Raw genomic sequence first — 19799 nt, 5'->3', positions numbered from 1 at the left:
ACTCATCTCCCTAAGCCTTTGGATTCCCTCCACATAATGCCAGGGAAGCTTTATTGCAAGTAGGTCACCAGTGAGTTTGTTTTAGTTAACCAACCAGCTACAGAGCCGTGTCTCACTATGTGCTATATGCGCTAACGCATCAAATCCAGAGTACCTAAGTGTACCCAAACCAGTTTGGCCCATGCTAGTGTTATAGTCTGTCCTTCATCTCACATTCTTAGAATATACTTCCACACATATTCCCTAGGCTTCTCCCTGTATCAGCAAAATCTTGCCGTTCTTTTGGGAAGCTAGTTGTTCCTCATTTGGGAGTTCGTGCTTTCTTCGTCAGAGTCTGAGGAGGTCGTAGCGCTGGGTCTGCTGGTAACAAGTGGGTCAGACAGCATGCAAAGGGTGAGCCTTGAGGAGAATACAAACTGCCCCAGGTGACATTATTACAACATTTTCAAGCAAGGAAAGATCAGTTTCTTCAGACCTAGGGAAGCAAACTTCTCAAAAGCAAGGGAGTTCTCAGAGTGACGAGGAAATCGAGCTTTTCAGCTTCATCTAAACAGACACCCCGCTCCTAGTTTCTTTCTCTATCCAATGTCCTTTCACATGAGAGATATCAAGAAGCTGTGGATTCAATTAATGTTTTAATTCTGCAATTGCACAATTAAATGTTGTCTAACATCCTGCTACCTCGGCCTTCTGATTATGAGATAGAAGATTCTTTCAGGGCTGTAATGAACTCACTGGTTCTCTGACCATGACCTGAGCTGAATATTTAAAGACCTAAGCTTGTAATTTTCTTCTGTAAGTCCTCCAGAGCACTCAGAAGCATCCATGCCACACCACAGCCCAAATAATCATCACTACTGCCTAACAAAGTGTAGCAGCCATTAAAGCCCTCAAACATAGGAGATTATCTGATTCATCATGCCACCACATCATGGATTACCAGCAATCCCATTGCCTGTCGGTGAGAAGCTCAGACCTGCATTTAAACCCAAACTAACCAACCAATCGCTTCTTTGAGGATTTGTTTCCTGGACTACCCAGTCAGGTCCAAGTGGGCAAGAGAAAACACACCAGTTATCTATACAGAATTTTTTAAAAATTGTACTGGGGCGCCTGGGTGGTTCAGTCGGTTGAGCGTCCAACTTCAGCTCAGGTCATGATCTCACAGTTCATGAGTTCGGGCCCCGCATCGGGCTCTGTGCTAACAGCTCAGAGCTGGAGACTGCTTCAGATTGTGCCCTCATCTCTCTCTGCCTCTCCCCTGCTTGTTGTCTTCCTCAAAAATAAACATTAAAAAAATTTTTTTAAATTGTACTTAGGTTAGCACTTTTGGAAATGAGGGAACAAAGAGAAGAGGTGAAATTATTAAACTTAAAAACTTACAGTATGGAGCTGAAACTCATACCTGAGGAAGAAAAGTGTCCAGCTGGCACTAATGCCTCTGGGAGGGGCAGGAACAATAAAGCTGGCTCTCCAAGTGTTGGTAAAGCTGCAAATTGGACAGAGCTGCTGTGGGAAGGAACTGCTTCTGCTGAGACTGAAGTGTTTGTGGGCCTCTTAGGAAAGCTGCAACTTGACAGGAAGCCTCTAGAAAATTCCATAAACAAACAGGAAGGAGCAATCTCTTATTTGTTATCCAGTCTTCCAGTCTCCCTCCAGCGCCCCCTAACAGGGGGCAACTGGCAAAGATGAAATGTGATTACAGAAACTTGGTCCCAGCATCACTAAGCTTGCAAGATAAGAGCATAATAACGGACCCACATGCCTACTAGTTTAAAAAAAAAAAAAAAAAAAAGTAGGGGCGCCTGAGTGGCTCAGTCCATTGAGTGTCTGACACTTGGTTTTGGCTCAGGTTGTGATCTTTCGGTTCATGCAATTAAGCCCCATGTTGGGCTCTGTGCTGACGGCTTGGATCCTGCCTGGGATTCTTTTCCCCTCTTTCTGCCCCTCCCCTGCTCACTTGTTCTCCCAAATAAGTACCTTAAAAAAAAACCCAGGCATACAAGTTTCAACTTGATAAGACAAGAAACAGCACGAGACTGAAGGTTTTGGTGTTAGGAAAGTGGCACAATGGTGATTTAGGACCTTCTCTTTCAATGTCACTTTTCTATGGTCCGATTTCGGGATAAGCCTCCCACAGCCACCACGCCCAGATTGTACCAACAGCACGAGAAGTAGGGTGGAATCCATTCATAAGTGAAAGATCAGTGTATGTAGAAGAACACCACAGAAAAGACATATGTGCGTGCTAAATTTAAAACATACCTGCAAATTCCTTGCCATTCCATCGACTCAAATTTCCCTCTGATTAGTGACTCACTTGTAATGAACAGAATGTGTTGGACTTCAATGTGACTTTCCATTCTAGCCACAAAACCTAAAAAAGGTAATACAGCTTGTCCCTGGTTCCCTCTCTTGGGTGCTTGTCTTTGGATCCCAAGCATCATGCTGTGACAAACGAGGGCCAGGACAGGGATGCAACAAGTGACACATTCACCGTGGGTGAAAAAAGGGTGCCAGAATCTCAGTCATCAAGTTAAACTGCAGCACAATGTTTTTAAAACTCCATGTGAAAAACCCATGAAAATATTAAAATTTTAAGTAAAGCGAGGATCCATCCAGCTCTGTACTTGTGCAACTCGTTTCACTTGCCTTACCTTAATTCCAGTCATCAGATGCTGTTTACAAAAATGACATCTTGTTCATCATGGATTTTGCCTTAGTTCCAATTTTTTTAAATGTTGTATCACGATATTATTTATTTTGATTACTATAGTGGGCTGAACAGGGATTCCCCCCGCCCAATCCCCACAAAGTTCATATCTACCCAGAACTTCCCAATGTGAGTTTATGTGGCAATAGGGTCTTTGCAGATATAGTTAGTTAAGATGAAGTTCACTGACTTGGGGTTGGTCCTAAACCCACTGACTGGTATCCTTATAAGGAGAGGAAGACCTGGACACATACAGAGACACAGAGCAAACACAAGGGGAAATGTGCCATGTGAAGACCAAGGAAAGACTGGAGTTACACTGCCAAATGCCAGGGACTGCCAGGAGCCCCCAGAAGCTGGGACAAAGGAAGGAAGATTCTTCCCTAGAGCCTTTAGATGAAGGCTGGCCCTGTCAATATTTTGACTTAGGATTTCTAGGCTTCAGAACTGTAAAAGAACACATTTTTGCAGTTTTAAGCTACCCAGTTTGTGGTACTGTGTTAGAGAAGCCCGCAAACTCGAACAATCACAGAGGCTCTTTCCATGCCTTTAAAACTCTGCACCCCATAAGCATGCCTCACTTGCCTCACCTGGCCCAGAACAGGACGCTTCTTCATGAGGGGGTGGAGAAGAAAAGAGCAGCAGGAGTTCACTGAAACCTCAGGCCTCATGTGAAGCTTATACAAAAATCAACTCACTTTCAGAAAAGTAGATTTCCTGAGCAGAGACTGGCTTTAAAAATTTTTTTTATTACAATTAAAATTACACAAAAGCAAATCAATTCATTTCAATCAAAATAACTCATGTTTACATCATATTTAATAAACTGTACAAAAAATACATAAAATGTTTTCACATTTTTCCTCAATCATCATCTTCTTCCTCTTCATCACTGATCACGTACTTCTTATGCTTTTTATTTGCTTTATCATCATCTTCTGCTTTTCTCTTTCCAGAAGGTTCCCCTTCCTACACAAAGAAAATTTTTAAAAATCTAGTAGTCAATAGAGAATATTTACAAGAAGGTTTGTCAAAAGTAGCTCTGAACTGAATGATCCTCTGAAAACACAAAACAAAACAATTTTTAGAATAAGAACACTCACCAGATGCATAAAGCCAGTGGTGAAGGTCATGGCCAGTTTTCAAATCTACTAAGTACTAGAAGCATTCAAAAATGACAACTAACCGGCGTTAATTACAAAGTAACGATAAAATAACCCAACTTCAGGGCTGTAAGGAAGAGCTAAGCAATTATCACCAATCTCTTGGAAGGAAGGCCTTGTACATGGAAAAGGGCATGCAGAAAACTGGAAACTAGGTTTGCCCTGGAAAGGATCAAGGCTCTCCCAAAGAAGTCTGCCTGTATAGCCACTTGTCCTGTTGTATATTTTTACAATGATCTGGTGATTAAACTTTTCTCTGCTTCCTCAGCAGTTCACCTCTTCATTACCTAAAATTTAGTATTTTAATGACCACCAATTTTGTAAACTAATGATTTGTTTTGTATATACTAAAAACTCACATCATAAAGGTTTTTTAAAAATATTTGAATTAAAAGCTTATTACACAAGTTTGCATTACTTAAAATCATGTACAATGCTGGGACACCTGGGTGGCTCAGTAGGTTAAGTGTTCGACTCTGGATTTCGGCTCAGGTCAGGATCTCACGGTTTGTGGGATCGAGCCTTGCGTTGGGCTCTGTGCCGACAGTGAAAAACCTGCTTGGGATTCTCTCTCTCCCTCTCTCTCTGTCCCTCCCTCGAGTGCACTCTCTCTCCCTCTTTCTGCCCCTACCCTGCTTGCATGTGCTCTCTCAAAATAAATAAACTTAAAAAAAGTTAATTAAAAAAAAAAATTTAAAAATCACATATGATGTTCTAATAGAAACAATTCACGAAGTTATCTAAAAACAATTTTTACAGATAGAATTCAAATATATCAATAGCTAAATTATCCAGAATATGACACTCCAGAATTGCTTAACTAGCTTCCTCAAAGATGAAACAGAGTGAATATTCTGAGGCTGAGGTTGCGAAAGGCCAGTGAATGGTAAACACGTGGGACTCTGCCACACTGAACCGAGCTACAGAAAACCGCTGCGCCATGTATACACGCAACAAATGACAAAACTACTCTTGTCACACTGAAACGAGGTTTGCTGCCACAGCTATAAGTGCAAGTCCATACAGACACAACAGGCTGCCCATGGTTTTGAAGGAGCTGTCTTCGAACAATTTATCTTTAAGACTAATTACGATTACTAAGTGTTTTTAAGGCTTATTTTTTTCACACTAATAAACCAGCTCTCAGAGTTTAACCAAAAACATACCTAAGAATATACATAAATAAGAGTGTCTTACAGACTTCAACTGTATTACTAAGCTGTAATCAAGGAAGTATGGTACTGGCACAAGAACAGACACTCAGATCAATGGAACAGAATAGAGAACCCAGAAATGGACCCACAAACATAGGGCCAACTCATCTTTGACAAAATAGGAAAGACTATTCAACGGAATAAAGACAGTCTCTTCAGCAAGTGGTGCTGGGAAAACTGGACAGTGACATGCAGAAGAATGAACCTGGACCACTTTCTTACACCATACACAAAAATAAATTCAAAGTGGATGAAAGACCTCAATGTAAGACAGGAAGCCATCAAAATCCTTGAGGAGGAAAGCAGGCAAAACCTCTTTGACCTTGGCCACAGCAACTTCTTACTCAACACGTCTTCAGACGCAAGAGAAACAAAAGCAAAAGTGAACTATTGAGACTTCATCAAAATAAAAAGCTTCTGCACAGCAAAGGAAACACTCAGCAAAACAAAAAGGCAACCGACAGAATGGGAGAAGATATTCGCAAACGACCTATCAGATAAAGGGTTAATATCCAAAATCAATAAAGAACTTATCAAACTCAACACCCAAAAAACAAATAACCCAGTGAAGAAATGGGCAAAAGACATGAATAGATACTTCTCCAAGGAAGACATCCAGATGGCCAACCGACACGCACACACAAAAATGCTCAATATCACTCATCATCCAGGAAATATAAATCAAAACCACAACGAGATACCACCTCACACCTGTCTGAACGGCTAACATTAACAACTCAGGCAACAACAGATGTTGGCGAGGATGCAGAGAAAGAGGATCTCTTTTGCATTGTTGATGGGAATGCAAGCTGGTGCAGCCACTCTGGAAAACAGTATGGAGGTTCCTCAAAAAATTAAAAATAGAACTACTCTATGACCCAACAACTGCACTACTAGGTATTTATCAAAGGGACACAGGTGTGCTGTTTCGAAGAGAAACATGCACCCCAATGTTTATAGCAACACTATCAACAATAGCCAAAGTATGGAAAGAGCCCAAATGTCCATAGATCGATGAATGGATAAAGAAGATGTGGTGTGTGTGTGTGTGTATATGTGTGTGTGTGTGTGTGTGTGTGTGTATACACATACATACACACACACACACACACACACACACACACACACACAAAATGGAGTATTACCCGGCAATCCAAAAGAATGAAATCTTGCCATTTGCAACTATGTGGATGGAACTAGAGGGTATTATGCTAAGTGAAATTAGTCAGAGAAAGACAAGTATCATATGACTTCACTCATATGAGGACTTTAAGATACAAAACAGATAAACATAAAGGAAGGGAAGCAAAAATAATATAAAAACAGGGAGGGGGACAAAAACATAAGAGACTCTTAAATATGGAGAACAAACAGAGGGTTACTGGGAGGGGGGGATGGGCTAAATGGGTAAGAGGCATTAAGGAATCTACTCCTGAAATCACTGTTGCACTATATGCTAACTTGGATGTAAATTAAAAAAATAAATTAAATTAAAATTAAAAAAAAAAAAAGTGTCTGAAAGTATGAGACCAACACCAAGAATGTCAAAGGCTTCTGGGAAAATATACTCCTAATCCCAATCACAGGAAATCCTACAAAAGAGAGGCAGCTGGGGCTATGCTGTTCCAAGTCACCTAGGGTCCCATAGACAGAGGGCAAGGGCCTCTAACAGGAAAGGCAGGGATGCCAATGTGGAGAATGAAGGTTCCATGAGAGAAGCAGGGAGAGGAACCAGACCACTGGGTACCATACTCTAATCCTTCTCAGCAGGTCACCTGCTCCATCTGAAGAGAAGGCTAAGAACAGGCTGTGATCCTTTCTCTTCCACTGTCTTTGTGTTTCTTTCCACTTGGGTTTGTCCCTTTTCCACAGGTTCTCCTCTTACCCATTTTTCTACCTTTCAAGTTATTTAGGTTTTCTCAAGTTGTAACCACTTCCAAAAATAAGGGAGGGGAAAAAGCTATTTTTCTCTTTTTTTGTAACTCTGACCCTGTTGGGGAAGGAAACTAATGTTTCCTATTCAAATACTACATGTCACTGTGCTATCCACTTTCGTATGTTATGGTCTTGCAACAACCGTGCAAGCAGCAAATATAAATCCCATTGCAGAGATGAGGGAACAAATGAGAAACATGAGATGACTTGTTCAAGGCCGTGGAAGTGGCCAAGATTCTATAGTCCAGTTCATTCCAATCCAGACTCATGCCCTCTCCCCCATATCCTCTGCTGATAATGGCAGTTCCCTGCGAACTTAGAATCTGCAGATCCCCCTGCATTTCAAAGACACACCCAGGCTCATGGCATCGGGATGGGGTTTGGTGCGCAAACAGGGAGAGGGACCTAGAGCACGTGTGAGCCTTACTCCTCTCCCCGACTGTAATCCACAGCCAGAACTTGAGCTGGGGTAGTGAGGACAAAGTGGCCAGGGGATGGGAGGTCCAGGCAGAGGAAATAATTTGTTGTCACAAAAGGGGAAGGGAGGGATATAGGAAGACACCTAACAGAGAGTATGTGGACGAGGTAGAGGGCAGTTCCTATAACAGCCAGCCAGGAGGCATTCACAAGAGGCATTTTTAAGTCAGGCAGTTACAGGTTTTTCCAGCCTAAAAGAAGGCTATTTCATGGATCACATTTAATAATCTCATTTCTGAGAATACTAGAAATAAACAGAAGTTCCATGGCAATTCTCAATTTTCGTTCACAGTTTCTGCTTGCCAGGAAATAAAACAGCATCTGCTTAGATGAGGATTCCCGTTTGCCAACAATGCAACACACTGGAAAAGCATCATTAAGATCCTCTATCTAGAGGTGCCTGGGTAGCTCAGTCAGTTAAGCATCCAACTTCGGCTCAGGTCATGATCTCACAGGTCATGAGTTCGAGCCCTGCATCAGGCTATGTGCTGACAGCTAGGAGTCTGGAGCCTGCTTCGGATTCTGTGTCTCCCTCTCTCTCTGCCCCTCCCCCACCTTGTGCTGTCTCTCAAGAATAAACAAACATTAAAAAAGTAATAACATAAAAAAATAAAAGAAAAACCTGGCATTCTCAATTTTCACAAGGTTATATGTAATTGAATTCTTTGAAGAATGAACAGGATTTTGGAGGAAAAAAAATAACCTAGACCCAAGTAGTATGAGAAAGCTGCTTTCACAGAATGATCCCATCACATAATATCTGTCATTATTAAAAAATAAATGGAAAAATTAATTAACTGATTCTAAGAAAATTCATAACATGAAGTCAGAATTAGTACTTTCAGGTAATCTAAAAAGACCTAGTTCCAAGAGTATAGGTTAAAGTGATCCCAGGTAGCTGATACTCAATGCACCTGGAAGAGGCAAATCTAAATCATCTTTGTAGGAACCCATCAATCTAGGACCCAAAATTCCCATCGAGCTGAGCTAAGTAAATCAATCATTTAATCACAGAATACATGAGAGAAGTCAGTCATCAAGAAATAGAGCCAGAAAATAGGCAATAAAATTACACACAAAAGATTTCAGACACTGGAATTATCAGACATAAAAGACTACATACAGCTTTAAAACATTTTAAGACATAAAAAGGAGAAATTGGAAATACGAGTTGGGGAAGGAGTTTTTACAACAGTCAATTTGAGAAAGACACTAAACTTCTACAGATGAAAACTAAAACAACTAAATTAAAACCTCAGTGACAGAGATTAACAACTTGAGATGTAGTGAACTAGAAGGCAGCTCTGAAGAGATGCCCCAGAGTGCAGAGACGAAGACACGGGAAACATGAAAGATGGTTTGAGGGTTGTGGAGGACACAGGAGTAACATGCATTTAATTTAATTTAAATGCATTTAATTTAATTTAAACAATGCATTTAATCAGCGCTTCAGAAAGAAAGGACAGCAAGAAAAGTACAGAAGAATTGATGACTGAGAAATTTTCAGTACTGATGATGAATTCACATTCAGAACAAATCCCAATCAGAAAAATAAAAGGAGGGGCCCCTGGGTGGTCCAGTCAATTCAGCATCCAACTCTCAATTTTGGCTCAGGTCATGATCTCACAGTTAGTGAAGTTGAACCAGCAGTTGGGTCCATGCTGTCAACAGAGCCTGCTTGGGATTCTCTCTCTCTCTGCCTCTGCCCTTCTCTCTCTCTCTCAAAATAAATACACTTTAAAAAAAAAAAAAAAGGAAAAAGAAAAAGTAAAAACCAAATAGATACCTCAGTACAATTCAAAAACACCAATGATAAAGATCTAAAAAGGCTCAGCTAAAAGAAGTCCTGGGGATGGAATGTACAGCATGGTGACTCTACTTAACAATGCAGTATTATATATTTGAGAGTTGCTAAAAGCACAGACCTTAAAAGTTCTCATCACAAGAACAAAAATTTGTTAACTATGTGTGGTAATGAATGTTAACTAAACTTACTGTGGTGAACATTTTGCAATACATACGTATACTGATTGAATCACTATATTGTACAATACCTAAAACTAATGTTACATGTCACTTATATCTCAAAAAAAGACTTAAAATTTTCAGCACCTGTACTCTTACAATTTGAAAAGGTTACTGCTAAAAGTATGAATTAAGAGGGGCGCCTGGGTGGCTCAGTCGGTTAAGCCTCCGACTTCAGCTCAGGTCACGATCTCACGGTCCGTGAGTTCGAGCCCCGCATTGGGCTCTGGGCTGATGGCTCAGAGCCTGGAGCCTGCTTCCGATTCTGTGTCTCCCTCTCTCTCTGCCCCTCCCCCGTTCATGCTCTGTCTCTCTCTGTCTCAAAAATAAATAAACGTTAAAAAAAAAATTAAAAAAAAAAAAAGTATGAATTAAGATATTTTAAAATTACTTTGGAATAATTATTATTTCAATAGAAATTTAATTTATTGAACTATTCAATACTATTCAAATAGTACTTCATCTAAAGAAAAAGAAAAGAGGTTTTCCTGCCATAAGAACTGTTTCCATTAATTAAAAAAAATGTATAGCCAACTAATCTTTGACAAAGCAAAAGAGAATACCCAATGGAATAAAGACAGTCTCTTCAGCGTGTGGTGCTGAGAAAACTGGACAGCGACATGCAGAAAAATAAACCTAAACCACTTTCTTTTTTTTTTTTTAATTTTTAAAAATATTTATTTATTTTTGACAGAGAGAGAGAGAGAGAGACAGAGCATGAGCAGGGGAGGGAGAGAGATGGAGACACAGAATCTGAAGCAGGATCCAGGCTCCGAGCTGTCAGCACAGAGCCCAATGTGGGGCTTCAACTCACAGGCCGCGAGATCATGACCTGAGCTGAAATTGGATGCTCAACTGACTGAGCCACCCAGGCGCCCCTACCTAAACTACCTTCTTACACCATACACAAAAGTAAACTCAAAATGGGTGAAAGACCTAAATGTAGGACAGGAAGCCATCAAAATCCTTGAGAAGAAAACAGGCAAAAACCTCTTTGACCTTGGCCACAGCAACTTCTTACTCAACACGTCTTCAGACGCAAGAGAAACAAAAGCAAAAGTGAACTATTGAGACCTCATCAAAACAAAAAGCTTCTGCACAGCAAAGGAAACACTCAGCAAAACAAAAAGGTAACTGACAGAATGGGAGAAGATATTCGCAAATGACATATCAGATAAAGGGTTAATATCCAAAATTGATAAAGAACTTGTCAAACTCAACACCCAAAGCACAAATAATCCAGTGAAGAAACGGGCAAAAGACATGAATAGACACTTCTTCAAAGATGATAGCCAGATGGCCAACCAACACATGAAAAAATGCTCAACATCACTCATCATCAGGGAAATACAAACCAAAACCACAATGAGATACCACCTCACACCTGTCTGAATGGCTAACATTAACAACTCAGGCAACAACAGATGTTGGCGAGGATGCAGAGAAAGAAGATCTCTTTTGCACTGCTGGTGGGAATGCAAACTGGTGCAGCCACTCTGGAAAACAGTATGGAGGTTCCTCAAAAAATTAAAAATAGAACTACTCTATGACCCAACAACTGCACTACTAAGTATTTATCCAAGGGATACAGGTGTGCTGTTTCGAAGGGACACATGCACCCCCATGTTTATAGCAGCACTATCAACAATAGCCAAAGTATGGAAAGAGCCCAAATGCCCATCGATGGATGAATGGATAAAGAAGATGTGGTATATATATATACAATGGAGTATTACTCGGCAATCACGAAGAATGAAATCTTGCTATCTGCAGCTACATGGATGGAACTAGAAGATATTATGCTAAGTGAAATTAGAGAAAAACAAATATCATATGACTTCACTCATATGAGGACTTTAAGATACAAAACAGATGAACATAAGGAAAGGGAAGCAAAAATAATATAAAAACAGGGAAGGGACAAAACATGAGACTCTTAAATATGGAGAACAAACAGAGGGTTACTGGAGGGGTTGTGGGAGGGGGGATGGGCTAAATGGGTAAGAGGAATTAAGGAATCTACTCCTGAAATCATTGTTGCACTATATGCTAACTAACTTGGATGTAAATTAAAAAATTAAAATTTTTAAAAATGTACTGAAAATAGACAAAAGAAAGAAGAGATAAATAAACCTTCTGATCTACCCACACTGAATGATATCTAGTTTCTAGTCAAGCCTTGCCATCTCAGGGCCCCGCACACTTTCTCACAGGCCTTTTCATCCACCTAAAATGCCCGCCTGGCTGATGTGCCCCACAAGCTAACACTTTCTTCAACATCAGCGAGGGGTCTTCCTCTCTGAGCAACCTTCCAACACGCACCTGATCACAGGGCTCAGACCCTCTGGGTCACTCCTGGTCCTGTCACTACATTTATTTCTCAGTGAAGTGTACAGACACATCTGTCTGTGTTTCTGGGCTGTGAGTTCTTCTTCATTCCAGTAGTGGACTCAAGCATACAGGGTAACGCCCTACAATTGAACAAATTTGGTTTTACCTCATCACTGGTCAGTTTTTTTGCTTTGAGTAATCTTTGAGCCTTGTCTTCTTCTGATCCCTCATCACTGTCTGATGAATAGATTCTGGCTCGTTCCTCTGAAAGCAAAGGAATGATTTGTGAGTGATTTTCAGACAGTGATTTGTTCATTTCTGAATTCTTCTGATGAATATCTTTCATTCCTTCTGTATATTTTTGCAAGAAACAAATCATTAAAATTTTTTGGATTTAAAAATAAATGTAAGATTTAATATGTTGAAATGAAGCACTTACCCTCTCATAATACAAGAATGGCCACTATTAAATATTAAAAAAGCTGTGTGTGGGGCGCCTGGGTGGCTCGGTTGGTTGAGCGTCTGACTTCGGCTCAGGTCATGATCTCACGGTCCGTGAGTTCAAGCCCCGCGTCGGGCTCTGTGCTGACTGCTCAGAGCCTGGAGCCTGTTTCAGATTCTGTGTCTCCCTCTCTCTCTGCCCCTCCCCTGTTCACGCTCTGTCTCTCTCTGTCTCAAAAATAAACGTTAAAAAAAAATTTTTTTTAAAAATAAAAAAATAAAAAAAATAAAAAAGCTGTGTGCAAGGTCACTAAAGACACAAACACTATTATTCTTCCAGAATAACCTATGGACGCCTGAGTCATTCTTTCCTGGGAGATAACTAAAAATTCCAAAATAAGCTTTGAAAATCAAATCAAGGGATGGACTCCCGGTCCTGAGAAGACCATTTGTTGCCAGATGGCCGTTTCAAAGGGAGATGGAGAGGAGTAACAGTCTGTGCTAATGCCCCAGCCCAGGTGAACCTCAGGATGGAATCAAGAACAGCTGACTTTAGACCAACACCCTTGTCTGAGAACCCAGAGCCTGAACGGAACTGAATGCTAATGAACTTGTCAGGTAGGTTTTCAATCTCTCGTGAACCGAAAGCATCCTCGATTTTTTTGTTTTTATTTAGTATTCATGTGGTTTATTTCTGTAACTAATCTTTTTTTGTGGGGAATTAGCACTAACAAAAAAATCGCCTCTGTATTGTAGTCCCAAAATAATAGGTAGGAAAGAAGGATGAAATAGCTCACCAGAACAAATGCAGTCACTGCAAGGAAAGGAAAAAGGTGTTTTATAGGATGACAGAGGGGAAATTTTAGTGCTCTTAAAATCTGTCACTCAATAAGGACAAAACTAGGATGCATGGTCACCCACGGTGTATCTTACATTGTACAGTGGTTCCCAAAGCTCTCTCAGGCTGACCTAGGGGGGATTAGGGTCTCATTTTACAGAAAGGGAACACGATATTCAGAGATATGAAGTCATTTGCCTAAAGCTGACGACTAGTAAGAATAACAACAATGGTTTTAGGTTTCATTTCTTTAGTACTTGAATGTGCCAGGTGCTGGGCAAAGTACTGTATATGTATTACATCATTCAATTCTCAAAGCCTCCTATTGTAAATACTATTATTAATAGGTTGGCTTTTTCCTAATGAGGTTAATAGAAGGTAGGTATTGTAACTTTTGAGAAGTCATCAATCCAACAGAAGAGTGGCAGAAGCGAGACTAGAGCCGGCTCAGGTCGGGAACCCAGGACAAGTCTTCTACCTCGGGTTCAGTCTGCTTTCCAGCAGCTTGCCTTGCCGCGGGCTGTGAGGAAATCCCTGGATGCAGTACTGGGACTGAGACAGATGCCTCAGAAGTCAGATGAGCCTGGTTCAAGAACCGTCCACTTACTAACTATGCATCTTTGGGCAAGTTACTCGACCTCTCAAGGTTTCTGTTCCTTCAGTAAGAATGAGGCAGCAGTTCCCACCCCTTCAGGTTCACCTGGAAGAATTCTGCAATGTCTAGTTCAGTAACTCTTGAAATGTATCACTCATTCCACGGATTCCTTAAAGATGAAATGTCCAGTGACTGGGCATTCAGAGTAGGCCAAATGCAAAGATAAGTTCCTGAACCCTGAAACTATGAAATTTAACTTCTGCACACTCACCTCGAATGCCCCCTTTATATCGGTTTTTAATGGCAGCCAAGCTGATGGACTCCTCGCCTTCCTCCTCCTCGTCATATCGATCAGGTTCTAGGTAACTAGCACTCAGTCCCCGCTGGTGCTGCTTCTCTCTCATTCGGCGCTGCTGAGACTCCCTACGAATAGAAGCCCTCAAACGTTCTTCTTCTTTCTGTAAAGAAGCAAATAAAATAGTGAACTTTGAAAAATGAACTAGTTTACTGCCCACCTGAAACTACTTTTACTCTAAAGAATATGTGAATGCCCAGCCCAGGATAACACCTAGTTGTCTCCATTCTACACCTGTTACCACACAGCGATCACTCCCTTTAGTTCTAAGGCGTGAAGGTAACACAGGGTGAAGAGGCTGAGGGCTCTCTCGCACCAGCGGCCGATCAGAACTGGCACAGGCACGGCCCTGGGAGCTGCAGTGTCCCCTTGTGCTGCCCGTCAGTCAGAGTCTGGAGAGCAGCAACCAGCCTAAAGAACCTCATCCTTGCCCAGTGGACGCCTGAGGGCGGCCGTTTCTGTTAATCCCTGAGACAGACAACCCAACTTGCTCAGGCTCCATCAAAGTACAACGGTGCTCAGATATTCCTGTCAGGGCCCCTCACCCCAGAGAGCTCCCCGTCGCTCCTGATGACAGGATGGGGAGGGAGGTACTGGCAGGGGAGGGTCCCTGAGCCCCAAAGTAGAACTTTCACACCCTTCACACCCTTCTCTGCCTGGCGATCCACACACTGGTGTTCACAAGACAGAGACACAATATGAGAGATTATGGCATTTCTTTGAATTTCTAATTTAATTGCTCTATGTTACTGCATACAACTATACGTTGGTAAACATTCTATGCAGCAAATTTTTCATTAAGGTTGTACTATTGTATTCAGTATAACAGCGACTAAGAACCAACCAGTTCATTCCTTGTGCATTTTCATGGAAACTGGGGAAGTGGAAGACGGTTGGGGGGGGGATCTTGTAAGGTAATCCAGAGGGCTCTTCCAATCATGCTGAGACTAGAGTCTGAAGGTTCCTCCAGCTGCGTTGGCTTGAGCAGAAAAGGTGGGGTAGTGGAGCAAGAAGTCAGGCCCCAAAGCCAGTGTACCTACAACCCATTAGGTTAGGCACTGCTATGAATCTGGTTTAGTTAACCAGCCTCCTTGAACAAAATATAAGGGGCCCAGGGCCAGATCATCAGCAGAGTCTGACAGGAGTCTGATAATGAGATCGGTAAGAAAGGCCCTGAGGCAACCAGAGTGTCTTAGCCTCACTGTGCCCTGGTGCACCAAGGAACAAAACCACACGAAGCAGGAAGGGCAATGGGAGAGATCTAGCAGATATCAGAGAAGATAGAGAGGAGAAAGCATGAAACTATACTGCTGCATTCGGCTTCTTAAAGCAAGTGCTGCACAAAAGGCCACAGGGGTTGATACAAGCATTATACTCCCATCATTTACAAACAATGCCCCAGAATTGACTTTGTAGCTAATTGGATTTGAAAACCTAGTAGGTAGAACATTATAAACGGACCTTAAAAACCACCAGCTATTCTGCTTGATTCTCCTTGAGGCATATTCCCACTTAAACTTCTGGTCTATTATTATTCTATTTTAGACTACATCTCTGGCATTTCCACTAACTTTTGACATCGATTCACTAAATAATCTTTGAAATTATATGCAAAAGTTCAGATCCTTTCAGTGATCAGTTTGTTACTAAACCCTGAGGACCTGGTCAGAGAAAACCCAAACCCTCGTGTCTGTTTTATGACCGTCACCACATCACTCTTGTTTGCCAAATGCTTAGGAAAGTGATCCAGCTTCCTGTTCATGTCAGCTGGAAAGAAAAAAAAGGTACTCAAAGAAGAGATGAGAAACAAAGTTTTGGGAAATACTATTCTTAATATATAGCTATACCTCATTTTATTGCACTTTGAAGGTTTACGGCAACCCTGTGCTGAGCAAGTCTATAGGCATAATTTTTCTTACGGCATTTATTTGCTCACCTTGTGTTTCTGTGTCACATTTTGGTAATTCTTGCAATATTTCAAACTTTTTCATTATTATATTTGTTATGGTGATCTCTGATGAGTGGTTATGACTTGCTAAAAAGTTTAGATGATGGTTTGCATATTTTAGCAAAAAATATGTTTAAGTTAAGGTATCTACATATTTTTGGAGGTATAATGCTATTGAACATTTAATAGACTACAGTATGATATAAAAAGATTTCAAAAAGGTGGGGGCGACTGGGTAACTCAGTTAAGCATCCGACTTCAGCTCAGGTCATGATCTCACAGTTCGTGAGTTCAAGCCCCGCATCAGGCTCTGTGCTGTCAGCTCAGAGCCTGGAGCCTGCTTTGGATTCTGTGTCTCCCTCTATCTCTGCCCCTCCCCTGCTCATGCTCTGTCTCTGTCTCGCTCTCAAAAATAAATAAACATGAAAAAATTGTTTTCAAATAGACTACAATATGATGTAAACATAATTTTTACATGCACTAGGAAACAAAAAAAACGATTTGATTTGCTTTATTGCAGAGGTCTGGAACCTAACCCGCAATCTCTCTGAGGTATGCCTGTACCCAAAATCCCAGGATAGAGCTTAGCAAAAAAGTACCTTAATCATTTCAGTGCGCTGGCACTCAGGATCACGACCAGCCATTGGTAAGATTCTAATCTTCTGTGTCTTTGAACATCTGTCCGCAAGTGACAGGGTCATCTTCCTATGTGTGGCGCTGTCTGTAGAGTGAGGTCTGCAAGAAATGAACAAAAATGCCTGTTTACCAAATACATTTGTGAGCCAGTCACATCAACATCACAAAAACAACAGACCAGAGACCATTCTTATCCTCTAGGGAAAAATAGGCAGGGACACTAAACTGCACACGCCAGGTGAGAGGATTCCAAAATTTCTCCATTCTGTGGCTCACTGAAACCTTCTTATCTCAAAAGAAAGTAAGAAACAAAAGCTGGAGTAAAAAAGCCTTGACACGGCATTATCACCCTCCAGAATCCGTAAATACAAAAACTCAAGGAGATTTGCTGAGCAGTGTTTTGTGTTTTACAAGTTATATGATTTCACTGTCACAGCTACTCTATGAAAATGATTTTATGTATTAGGAAATTGAGGCAGAGAAGTTGAGAAAATTGCACAAGGTTGCATATGCGGAAATGGAACTGAAATATAGGTCTGATTCTGAAGACTAGACTTTTGACAATTGCAGTTTTCAAAAAGCTAAGTCACAAGATTATTGTGTCCTCTCTAAAGATAAACATTACCCAAGGAGGATGACTTGCTTAGAATCAAGAAAAGAAAAATGCGAACATTTCACCGTAGTGCCTACACAGTCTAAAGAAGGGGAATGCTCTCACCAGCTGACCTGAGTACTCTGGGCTGCATGGGGGACATACCCCCAGAGTGGTCTGGACACAGCAGACTAAAGAACAGGACCCCAGCCTTGACGCCCAACTCGTTGCCTTTCCTCTGACCACATGCACACTACCAACCTCCAGTTATCAGTTAGTCTTCCAGATCAATTTTATTGGGGGGGAAAGAAAAAAAAAAGACACTGACCAGCAAGTATTCTAGACCCCCTGGAAGCTATAGTAACCACTGGAATAAATTAACATTCTGATTTACATAAGAGTCTCCTGTAAGTTCGATTAGCATGACTTGGTTCCCTGTGAAAGAGCAACTTTTAGTGTACCTGACAAAATAGCGTTTCAATCTTCAGAGCTGAGACCCAGACCTTGGTCTTTGGTGAACTATACAGAAGGTTATATTCAATCAGGAGTCAAGTAATTTGGACAATATCTATATTCACTGCTTTTACCGTAATAAATATTGTAGTTGATAATAGTTACCTGAATGTGAGTTTGGTTTTAAAAACAGCTTGTCCCTGTAGACCAGTACCTTGTCTTATAAAAAGATGGTTGTGATCTCCCTGCAGTGGAGCTTTGTAAACATCAAACACTTCGTTGCCTAAATGCAGAGACATGCTGAAAAGAAGAAACACTTCATATATTAAAGTCATAAAGCTTTCATTCTACGATTTTATTTTACTTAAAATGTGATACAACTGCTACTTTCAGAAGGAAAGAGTAAAGAAGCCAGGATGATGTGAAAAACAACCTACAAAGAAGCAAAACATGTTGTTTTCATGTTTACCAACGAAGTACGTTCCGAAGGAAAACATACTATGACTTTTATTCAGCCTTTAAACATACTATGACATTTACTCAGCCTCTACTACTTTCCCAGTGGAAGGTAGCTTTTCTGACACATCATCTTATTCTGAGCAGCATGCAATGGGGAGGGGAGCTGGTCTAACATTTCCAAACAACCATACTATAGCCAGCAAGGATGATCACATCTTTGGCCTACTTTTAATGTGTTTCACCAGCCCTCTCGACCTTCAACTACCTATTTATTTCCTCAGGATTTCTGTGCAATGCCAAGGCTTAGCAATGGAAATTCTTTAATACGAGGTATCCAAAAAATAAAGTTTTATTCTAAAGTTTGATCCCTCCTAGTCGCATTCTAGGTGTTTTGGACTCACCTTCCATCTGACCACTTGACTATCCGAGCATTGCTTTCTTTAATTTCATTTCCTTCCTCATCCCGGCGTGTCCTCCATCTTATAGTATTTTCTACCTGTTTTAAAACACAAGTGCCTTAGAGTACTGTACTTTCTGCTTCCTTTCTCCTCAAGAGACATAGAATTGTAGAATAAGCATACACACGTAGTGACAGAAAAACAGACAACATTGAAACCCTTTTGTTTTAATCACCTAGAGATGCTGGAAACGTTATCAACAGGAAAAACAATTAGCTTAAGTGAATTTCTCAACTCCTAGAGCTGGAATCACAAAGGGGACTGAATGCCAGAGCATTTGAGCTAATGCTAAGTCTGTCATAACCCTGGATGTGTTAAGATACAATAAGAGCTATCGGGACAAGAGATAAAGACTTGAGGCCACAGAAGGTAGCAATTTAGACCTGAAGCTTCCTCTATAAAGCAGGTTCTTTCACACAGCTAAAAAACCAAATAAATATGGGACCAAAAACCTAGGGAAATAGAGAAGCTCCCTAAATATGGGTAAGGAAAAAGCAGCATCCTGGAAAGATTAAAACCCTAGTTTTTGAGCAGGTTTAGAGTCTAACATTATCTTAATTGCATGTAGGGGAAATGGCAGGCAGATGTGGAAAATATTCAAGAGCTTCCTAAAATGAAAACCACTGCTACTGAAATTAAACTCAATGGGACTACCAGGAAATCATAGCACATTAAATGCATGTAGTTTATCACTGCTGCATCCTGGAAAGCCACTGAAACGAGAGTGAAAAAATTTAAAAACATATACTCACAAAGATAAAGAGAATATGAATCAAGATGGCAACAAAAAGAAGTCAGTATTTTAAAAACTGATCTAAGCCCATGCTTCCTTATGCCTATTCCCCCACCATCAACCTGAAAAGCAGCTGCTCCCATTCCCACTTAGACTTTCTGGATGTCCACTGTTAGCTGTGACTGTCTTTGCAACACGGTCTTAATGGTTCCCTTCCAGTTTTTCCACTTTCCTTTTTATTCTTCTCTATATAAACAACTATGGGGGGTGCCTGGCTGGCTCAATGGGAAGAGCAAGCGACCCTTGATCTTGGGGCCATGAGTTCGAGCCCCAGGTTGGTGTAGAGATTACTAAAAAAATAAACCTGGGGCGCCTGGGTGGCTCAATCGGTTGGGCGTCTGACTTCGGCTCAGGTTATGATCTTGCAGCTTGT

The 19799-nt window shown here is 41.0% G+C and overlaps 1 protein-coding gene across 6 annotated transcripts in view; it reads right to left on the bottom strand.

Annotated features, from left to right (window-relative positions):
* Positions 1 to 3514: 3514 nt before the first annotated feature.
* Positions 3515 to 19799, bottom strand: part of LEO1 (LEO1 homolog, Paf1/RNA polymerase II complex component) — a 76017-nt gene continuing 59732 nt past the window's right edge. For all 6 annotated transcript variants that reach the window (XM_019442107.2, XM_053889059.1, XM_053889061.1 and 3 more), the window contains 6 exons: positions 18577 to 18671; positions 17882 to 18016; positions 16635 to 16770; positions 14004 to 14190; positions 12025 to 12122; positions 3515 to 3682 (listed from right to left, as the gene is read on the bottom strand). In XM_019442107.2, coding sequence (XP_019297652.1) covers positions 3578 to 3682; positions 12025 to 12122; positions 14004 to 14190; positions 16635 to 16770; positions 17882 to 18016; positions 18577 to 18671 — 756 coding nt within the window. In that variant the 3' untranslated portion in view covers positions 3515 to 3577. The remainder of the gene's footprint in view (positions 3683 to 12024; positions 12123 to 14003; positions 14191 to 16634; positions 16771 to 17881; positions 18017 to 18576; positions 18672 to 19799) is intronic.

The sequence above is a fragment of the Panthera pardus genome, unplaced genomic scaffold (assembly GCF_024362965.1).
Source record: "Panthera pardus isolate Hobbes unplaced genomic scaffold, ASM2436296v1 HiC_scaffold_24, whole genome shotgun sequence".
NCBI classification, from domain to species: domain Eukaryota; kingdom Metazoa; phylum Chordata; class Mammalia; order Carnivora; family Felidae; genus Panthera; species Panthera pardus.
The sequence above is the reverse complement of the archived record's forward strand: the minus strand, read 5'-3'. Positions and strand labels throughout refer to the sequence as shown.